Source organism: Papaver somniferum, chromosome 10 (assembly GCF_003573695.1).
Source record: "Papaver somniferum cultivar HN1 chromosome 10, ASM357369v1, whole genome shotgun sequence".
NCBI lineage: Eukaryota > Viridiplantae > Streptophyta > Magnoliopsida > Ranunculales > Papaveraceae > Papaver > Papaver somniferum.
Window position 1 is genome coordinate 160879360 of NC_039367.1, and position 10108 is coordinate 160889467.

Sequence of the window (10108 nt, forward strand, 5' to 3'; positions counted from 1 at the left end):
AACCCCAGGTGTATTTAGTCATGAATATGTATAAGTTTGGGTAAATTATATAGCTTAAATTGAGATATGAAAAATATTCAGTAGGATAAAGTTGTAGAAGATGATCCCGTGATTTTATTGAGCCGTATGTTGTTTAATTTGGATTTATAGACTGTAATCTAGAGACCCTTAAAGATGACCACATGAGCTGAGTTTAGTATCCAACACTTGGAATATTTGCAGAGAATAATGAAGAAGATGAACGATTCAGATCGCTGACTCAGTTGACTGTCTGATCGATCCGAGTCAGACCTACTAACGAGTATGTTTGATGGGCCACTTTAGTGGACCGTGTCGGTTTGGATCGTGGGCTAGGGCCAGAAATGGTATATTGAGTTTTTGGACCACTTATGGTCCGAATTAGCTTTTGGTTCCTTCTGCAAATTTCTAGGATTTTTCGAGAGATTTATGATGATACCGAATTTGACCCTATTTGGGTAATTATATATTATTTTATACCAAAATTACTTAATACCAAATTATTGAACTAAAGATAGAATTAGAACCATTAGTTATTTGACTTAGCCTTTAACTGGAGACTTGTGTGAAATTATGTTTTGAACCTTGTATGAGCCTTTTGACTAAATTCTTAGAGTTTTTTGTGATTAATAGTTAGTCTGTATTAACAATGATCGATTCAAAGGATGAACCATTGGATTTGGGATCTCAAGGTAGGCGAGGCCTGTCATCAAAAGAGGTGGGAACTCTGTAACCTTCTTGCAATCATCAAGTTTTTTTTCATATTCGAGCATGATGTGTCATTACTTCTTATGAGAATATTTGTGTGTAAATGATTGGATATGTTGTGTAATATGCATTGTTTGGATTCTCCAAATGTTATATCTATTTTTATGCTTATTATATGACAGATGAGGCAACATCGTTAATAGGGGCTTCGACTTTCAATACTATTTTTTCACAATTTCTTGTGAAAATCCATTCTTTTGTATATTATGCTTGATTGTAAAACCTTCGGGACTTACGGTGGTAGTTTCCAGAATCATTGTTTGTATGGTCACTCTGTGTGGATGGCGCTATCATTCGAGTCTGGAGTTATTCTTCTTTCGCCTTCTCTAATGAGTTTTACGAAGTCTGAGTGACATACCTTTGGTTTTTCTATTGTCCCTTTTGTAGATCATCTGGTGGTGGTATTTCACGGATATTGTTATTATGGTACGCAATATCTGAGGTGGAATTAGAATAACCTTTCTTTTATGAATTTCATAATTCTATGCTTGCTGATTGCTGGGTGAATAATTTGATCTGTGTTTATGTGATTTTCCCGCAAGGAGTGTCTGTGATCTTTCCACGGCTCATTACTAAGTCTTATTCAGCACGGAAGTGTAGATATTATATATATTGCATGAAAGTGCAATATAGTTATCTAATGCGTAAAGCGTAATAATATTACTTTTTATTTTATAACCTAATTTTTGTCGTTAATGACCCAGATGAGACAATATTATATCGAGATATTTGGGGAAATCCCTCTTATGCATGGTATGCACGATGACATGTTTAATTATTATTCTTTAGAACTGTGAAGCGTATTAGTGATTACTTGAAAGTTATATATTTCCACTGGGCACCCCTTTGGGATGATGTGCTCACTCGTCCACATTTCAGTTTCAGTAATCAGAAGCAATAATGCGCGTGAAGATATCCGTTTTCGTAGCTTAAAGCATTTAGTGATGTTAGAGATGTTGTGAATCTTTTATATATATGTATTCTATATTTATTCTGTAAAACAACTCGTCAATATATTCATATCACTCGAGCGATTTGTCATTTATATAATATCAGACATTTTGGATTTTGTTATTAACATTTTATGTAATTATGATTCTTAGAATTAGTAATCTAGGTTTGATGCTTCAATTAGGTTGTAATCCTATTAGCTAAGCAGGTAATTACTTTGGGGCGTCACAAAATCTTCCCCAATAAAAAAACACTGAAACATGTACCACATTTGAAATGCAGCCAATATATTTCACCAGTTTGTCTCCCTTCAGCCCAATAGTTCCTGCCATTTCCAATTCTTGGTAGGAGAAAAACCAAATGTTGGTTACTTTTGGTGTGATGTTAACTAACAAACAATTCCTCTCCCAAAGTTTATGTATGTCATTTCATCAAAATTCCTCTCCCAAAGTTTCTTTATCGATTTCTAAGACCCCCCCTGTGCCAATGCCTGCAACGTGATTGTCAATATGTGACAGTAGACATACTTAGGTTACTGTTGAAACGAATTTGTGCTTCTTCTTGGGATTTTTTTCCTTATCTTTCTTCCGAGTCCGACATATACTGGACAATGACAGATATGCATATTACATTTCCTGGTTTGACTTTTTTATTGATCGGAAGAGATAATTTTATTAGAAAGAGAGAATTTACAAGAGCTTACCAAAGGTAGACACAAAACAAAAAGAGAAAATTAACTAAAGACTGTTCCATTTTGTTACAGTATAAGAGAAATTCAAATAAAACTACTTCCCACAAGCTGCAGCCAAGTCAGAAACAGTTTTGGCATCTGCAATTAGACCAAATCTGTCTTGAAGGTGTATTTTTCTTGAAAGATGCGACAATTTCTTTCTCTCCAAAGCACCCAAATTACCGCATCTGGTATTAAATACCAAAGCACTTTTGCAGTTTTAGAAACGAAGTTCAACCCCTAGGAGTGACCAAAGGAGAACATAGTTTCTGGAAACACCCATGCCCAATGATCAGGTGTTATTGCAGACCAAACTTTATGTGCAATTTTGCAGTGAAGGATATGATCTTGAGATTCATTACAGTCTCCACATAAGATACAAGAGCTATAAATATCCATACCCTTATGTTGTAACATATCAAGAGAACTTAGCTTGCCATGAACAACACTCCAGATTAGAAAGTTTATTTTTGGAGGCACATTTGGATTCCAAACAAACTGATGAGGAAAGTTATCCATACCTGCACCTACTATTATAGTTTCATAAAGATTCTTAACAGAAAAAGCACCTGAAGAATGCAAAGCCCATCTTATAGTATCTGGCAGATTGTCTGTCCTTGGAGAGTTTGAACCAATTAAATTAAGCATTTCTGCAAGTTGCACAGCTTCAGCATCAGATGAAACTCTTTTAAATTCAAATCTCCAAGAACCTTCAACAGTAATGTGATCTGCAATACTAGAAAACTGCAGTTTATCTAGCTTATAGATTAGATCATATTGTTTAGCTAAACAAGATGTGACGGTCAATTTATCATGCCAGAATGATATAGAATCTCCTGAGCGGATGCTTAAGATTGAGTTATGAGATATGAGAACATTAGTTTCAGCAATTGTTCTCCAACAAGAAACTCCATGAGTAGTATTAACCTTACCACGTACGCAAAAATAGAAGTTACTGTTATATTTTTCATTAATCAGCTTGTACTAAAGCTGGTTTTTATCCACACCAAATCTCTCGCACCATTTTGCTAAAAGAGCTTGGTTCATAAGTCTCAAATCAAGAACTCCAAGACCTCCTTTTTCCTTACTAGGCCAAACAAAGTCCCATTTGATCAGATGAGAACAACTGCTGCCAGATTTGAATTCCCACATAAAATTCCTCATTTTCTTTTGTAGAATTTTATTAACAGAGATTGGGGCTTTAAAAGGTGAAAAGTAATACATGAGGAGAGAAGTGAGAATACATTTAAGCAGTGCTAATTTGCCTCCTTCAGAACTGTATGTATGTAGATGAGTGTCCATTTCTTGTATAACAGAAAGTGAATGTGTCCACATGACATAAGAATATGAATGTCCAAGGGTTTTAAGTTAACAAAAATCCTGGTTCATGTCAGAGGAGAATACAGAGAACTACAGGTTTAATAAATATCCTTATACTTCGACCGACCCTCCTACAGCTAGGACAACAGGGGCTGGACCAATTTTGAGACAAGACGTGGCACAATCTGAACGGTGAAGAGGGGATGACTCTACATTTGGATTGATAGGGGATGTAGAGCGGAGTGATCAAAAGTCTGGATTCATTGTCCTAACTTTGCACCATAAAGTTTGTCCCAGCTTTAGAGTTTTCATACTTCAGCCATATCCGTAGCATAGTGTGGTGCGACAAGTCATAGACCTCAGAGCCTATTACTTAGGAGCTTGATAGGAAACCACTCAACTAGTGGGGTGTTCCTCATTCCAATTTTCTCAACTGTCATAAATACTTCGCCTTTTTTGATTGTTTGTCCAAAGTCAGATGTTATAGAGAAAAACAAACACCCTTTTTATGATCAGTGTTGTTTACTTAACCACTCATTACTACTACAGGAATCTAAAGGTGCCTTTGTCAAATCTAATCTAACGATTGACAAAGAATACCCTTATCCCCATAGGGCTTTGGGGTATTGATGATGGCAAGATAGAAAGTTAAATGCAGTCATATGGATAAAGCCAAGCATGGGGTTCCGTTACTTGTGGAATTTTAACAATTTACTTATTGTTTTAACAAAGTTGCAACTATCTCTCATTGTCTTGGATTGTGGACTTTTGATTAACTTACTGTTTTTAATATTTTTGATACACAGGTTCACACGCATTAAGATGGATCTGACAGGGTCGTAGGCTTGTGATACGGCCTTCGGAGAAGATGAGATAACAAAACCCAATTTTTAATTTAGTTTATGCGTTTTTGTAAGGTTCAATGTGAATACATTAACATGACACACAGAATCTAATCATTCAAGGGTCTTCTTCTGGTGATGATGCAATGGTATGATCATGTATCAGTAAGTTAACTCCAGTAATTTAGATAAAGACGAACAAGGGCACTCTCTTGTTGAGTTTTAACAATTAGCTTATTGTTTTAAGAATGTTGCAACTTGAAACTACCTCTCATTGGCTTCATAGACGCATTATGATGGATATGACAGGGTAATATGCTTGGAAGGCCTTGGGAGAGGATGCTGTCACATGCCCCATCACTTATAATTTAGTTTATGCATTTTTGTAAGAGAAAATGTGAATGCATGAACATGGAAGTCTCAAGACTCTCAACTAATAAATGGCGTGTTAAGATAAATTTTACCTTCTATCATAGCGAATGCTCTGAACCGTAGTTAGATCAACATGATCAGTCTTTTATCCTGAACACACATTACTACTACAAGAATCTAACGGTTCCATTTTGACGATTGATCAAAGCAGACCCTAATCGTCTAAGGGCCTTATGGTGATGATAGCAAGGTTGATTTCAAGTATGATCAACCATTTTCGAAAGTTAAATCCAGTCATATGGGGTTCTGTAGATTGTTGACTTCTAACAATTAGCTTATTGTTTTAACAATGTTGCAAGTTGCAACTGCCTACCTCTGCTTGTGTTAGCTTGTAGGACTTTTGATCAACATACTCTTTTTTATAATTTTATGATAGCTGACAGGTTCACACGCATTGCGATGGATCTGACAGGATCGTAGGCGTGGAAACGGCCTTTGGAGAAGAAGAGGTAAAATGTCCAATCACTTGCAATTTAGTTTATGCATGGTGAAAGCACGAACTAGTTGATACACACAACCAATAAATGGTGTTTTAAACAATTAATTGGGAGATATTGATTGCTAACACTAACGAACTAATATCTGTTTAACTTGTAATCAAGAGAGGAAGTAATGAATATAAGTTTATGAAGTACATCATGTTGAGAATGACCGGATTGTGGATGAAGTAGTATACAACAACTTGGATTATTCAAATTTGAGATTTATGCACTGCTTGGGCTTGTTTAATTAATATTACGTCAGATATCAATAATTGGGCGTTGCCAGCTATTTATTATTATTATCTTGGTAAGTTTTCGGTCTATAAATTCACACCAAAAATAAGATCTATCTTACACTTAAACAACTCTCCGAGATTAATACATAAGTTTCTTTCTTCTTGCATTGATTTCTGCTTTTGTTTTTCTTCTAATTCAGTCAAATTTTCTTCTCCCGTGTTTCTTTATTTCACATAAACCTTATCACTATGGCAGAGATTCTTATGAACGGTGCAACAGAAATCTTAAGAAAGCTGGTGGGTGTTGTTTCCGAAGACATTGGTTCGGCTTTGGGTTTCAAAGATGATTTGAAGAAGCTTCAAAATACCTCGGAAAAGATTCTTGCTGTGATTGCTGACGCGGAAAAAAGACAAGTGAAGGAAGAAGTTATAAGAGTCTGGTTGAGAAGGCTCAAAGATATTGCTTATGACGCTGATGACGTGATTGAAGAGTTCTCATATGAGGATTTGCGTCGCAGTGATAGAGAGAATTACTCAAAGCATAAGGTAATCAACTTCACTTCATCTTCAAACCCTCCACTTGTATTTCAGCTGAAAATGAGTAAAAAGATAAAAAAGATTCACGAAAAATTCGAAAATATTACCAAAGATATGGATAGGTATCAGTTGGAATATACTAAACCTATTCCTGATGGTGAAAGTACTCAACAACTGGATCGAGCATACACATCCCATGTTATTGAGTCAGAAATTGTAGGAAGGGAGAGTGATGAATCCCACATAATAAAAACTTTAACAACCCATACTGCATCTTCATCATCATCATCTTCATCATCATCATCATCATCAACATCCTCCGAAAACATTTCTGTAATATCCATAGTGGGTATGGGGGGGTTGGGGAAGACAGTACTTGCACAACTCGCTTACAAAGACGAGTTGGTAAAGAAAGTGTTTGACCTACTAATATGGGTCCATGTCTCAGAAATTTTTGATATTCAAACCATCTTAGTACAAATCATGGAGTCCATTAAGGAAACTAAGTTTCATAAGTTTGCAATTCATCGACTAGGAAAAATTGTACAAGAACATTTAGAAGGGAAAAAATATTTGCTAGTACTAGACGACTTATGGAATGAGGATTCTGAACAATGGGGGTACCTCATGTCTGTGTTGCTCGCTGGTGCTCCAGGGAGTAAAGTACTAATCACTACTCGTAATAACCGAGTTGCATCCATTGTTAGGGGGAGTATTCCACCTTACAATTTGGGTCGATTAGAAGATGATGCTTGTTGGTCTATTGTTAAGCAAAAGGCCTTTTCTCCTGGCGGAGCATTAGATGCTCCAAAAATGTCAGAAATAGGAAAAGAAATAGCCAAAAAATGTTGTGGTTTACCCCTTGCTGCAAAATTTGTTGGCAGTCTAATGCGCTCAAAAAATAAAGAAAGCGATTGGATAAAAATTAGAGATGATGATATCTGGAATACTCCAGATAGCAAAAGAAAAATCCTACATGTATTGAAATTTAGTTATAATTACTTGCCTTCTCATTTGAAACAATGTTTCTCTTATTGCTCAATATTTCCCAAGAATTGGGAGATCAACAAAGAAACATTGGTTCATCTTTGGATGGCAGAAGGATTTTTAAAAAAATGTAATACAAACAAAAAATCAGTTGAAGACTTTGGACGTGATTATTTCGAAAGTTTGGCGTGGAGCTCCTTCTTCGAGGATTTCAAGACGAATAAATTGGGCAACATTGTGACGTGCAAGATGCATGATCTTGTGCATGATCTTGCCAAAGATGTTCTTGGGGAAAATGAATTGGTACTTCTCATGGCTAGTGACTTCAAAGATATTTCAGAAGCTCGGCGACTAAGGTTAGAATTGGATGAAGATATATCAGCAGCATCTCAGAATTGCTTGATTAACGCGAAGAAGTTGAGGACTATTTTTATCTCCGAAGGGTCAAAGCTGAATCCTTCTATTTTTCCTGAAAAGAATCACTTGCGTATCTTGTATTTGGGTCGCGCAGAAGTTCATGGTTATTTTAAGTTGCCTTCTTTGAGTTTCAAGCTCAGACATCTAAGGTACCTTCGCCTTTCCTCTCTTGATATTGAGGAAGTAAAGAATGATCAGTCCATAGGTGAACTTTATAATTTGGAAACGTTAATACTGAATAACATGCATGGTGTTCAAAATCTTCTTTCAAACATTCATTCTTTACAAAAACTAAGATATCTTGAAGTCTCAGGTTCAGATATGGTCAAACTACCTAATTCTGTCATATCTCTTAGTAATTTGCAAGCATTAGATCTCAATAATTGCAAGTTAGTATCCATTCCTGAATCCATCCCTGGTTTGAAAAATCTAAGATTTTTAAATTTGTCATTCAACCCTATTAAGGAATTACCTGTTTCCATCATCACCCTCTCCAATTTGAAAACATTAGACGTCAATACCTGCAAACATTTAAAAGCCTTACCACAGAAAGTAGCAGATCTTGTTAGTCTGAGGATATTTCATTTCAAAGAATGCAAATTACTAAAAGAATTACCTGAAGATTTTGGAGAATTATCACAGTTAAGGTCCCTTGACCTAGAGGGTACTGGTATCAGAGTATTACCGAAGTCGTGCAGTAATCTCTATAATCTTGAGTTTGTCCATCTTTCATTGTGTCAGCCTCCCAAAGATGTAACCAACTGGAGAAATTTGAGAAGATTTTATTACAGCAGCATGGAAACACCTTCCCCATTGGGTGTAGGGAACTTGGTTTTCTTGCAAAGATTGAGTTACAAAGTGCGGGAGAAAGTTCTCGACCATGATGGTATCGAAGAGCTAAGCAACCTAAGCTCTCTTGAGGTGCTGGATATTGGGAATCTTGAGAAGGTGAAATACCCAAGAGATGCTGAGAGCGCAAATTTGAAAGGAAAACAGAATCTTCGTCAATTGCATTTAACTTGGGGTTCGGGCCGTTGGAGTGAAGTAGAAGAAAACTTGAAAAGAAAACAGGATCTTGCTGGTGAATTGTCTCGGTATTGGAGTGAAATGATGCGGTCGATGAGGTGGGACCAGAAATCGTCTAATTTTCAAGTATTTGAAGCTCTCCAACCTCCCTCTGGTTTAAAAAGTTTGCATATTAGTAACTTCATGGGGATGGACTTCCCCACATGGATGCGTGTTCCATCTGGCCTTCCAAATTTGGTAAAGTTGATACTTGAAGACTGTTTCGGATTAGAACAATTTCCAGCGGCTATTGGGAAGATTCCAAGTCTCAGGGTTCTTCATCTTGAAGGGGTGTCTTTGATGAGTTTAGACATTGGAGGATTTCCTTCCTTAGTTCAACTCAATCTTAATGATATATTCCTTCTTCAAAAATTGCATTATTCATCAGCATCTCCTTCTTTTCTTCAGGATCTGAAAATTCGTGGGTGCGGATGTTTAACAAGAATCCCTTCTTTCCCATCTCTGACCTTCTTGGAATTAGATGGGGTTAACCCAAAGTTAGTATTCTCAGTTGAGAGAACGCAGAAATCTCTCGCAGAACTATGGTTGAAGAATATCGATGGGCTTGTATACTTCCCGATAAGCATACTCCAAAACAATCGTAATCTTCAATCTCTGTATATTGATACTTGCCATCAGTTGGAAGGCTTCCAAGTAAATGAAGGCGAGATCGAGAACGAGTCCTCTAAACTCCACATTGGTTCTCTTCAGAAACTGAATATCCTTGCTTGCCCAGTTCTTAAGTTTCTGCCAGATTTACGAAGATGGACTTCTCTTCAGAAATTGAGGCTCATCTGTTGCCCACAATTGAAGAAATATTTAGCCTATGATCTCAAAGACCTCACTTTTGTTAAAGAACTTGATGTTGATAATGCAATGATGGAAGATCCATCTCCTTATGAGGAGTTGTTTAATTTGCTGGAAAGGTACGGTATCTCTTTCCATGAATAGGCGAAAGTGTGTTCAGTTTTAAGGTGTAGTCGAGTGAACACCCAAAGTGAGGTGTAGTTGTAATTTGTAAAATTTCCAGTTGATTGAAGTGAATCTCTGTAAATTGACTGGAACAAGTAAGTCTCCTGTCAGTGTAATCGAGAGAAACCAAAGAGTGAGGTATAGGTGGTCTAAATTGAGTGGGAAACAAAATAAGTCTTTGTAATAAATAAACAAAGGTCCTGTACGACCAATTTGGTGAGTGAAATACATTCTGTTTTTCAGTAGAATGTTGCCACCTCATTTCTAAACCCATTTAGCCTGTATCTTTTTTCAACAATTGTTAAAAATTTAGACTTCGAAGTGTTGCCCTAGCATAGCATAGTATCGCCT

The 10108-nt window shown here is 36.5% G+C and overlaps 1 protein-coding gene across 1 annotated transcript; it reads left to right on the forward strand.

Annotated features, from left to right (window-relative positions):
- Positions 1-6028: 6028 nt before the first annotated feature.
- LOC113316729 (putative disease resistance protein RGA1) lies at positions 6029-9736 on the forward strand. The gene is made up of 2 exons (XM_026564876.1): positions 6029-6479; positions 6765-9736. The coding sequence occupies exons 1-2, from the start codon at positions 6029-6031 to the stop codon at positions 9734-9736; spliced, it is 3423 nt and encodes a 1140-aa protein (XP_026420661.1).
- Positions 9737-10108: the final 372 nt, after the last annotated feature.

What these genes read in the sequence shown, in the direction of transcription:
- LOC113316729 (XM_026564876.1), top strand. Translation starts at nt 6,029, where the DNA reads ATGGCAGAGATTCTTATGAACGGTGCAACAGAAATCTTAAGAAAGCTG. An exon ending in ACCTATTCCTGATGGTGAAA is followed by an intron (nt 6,480 to 6,764) that starts GTACTCAACAAC and finishes TCCATGTCTCAG; the next exon opens with AAATTTTTGATATTCAAACC.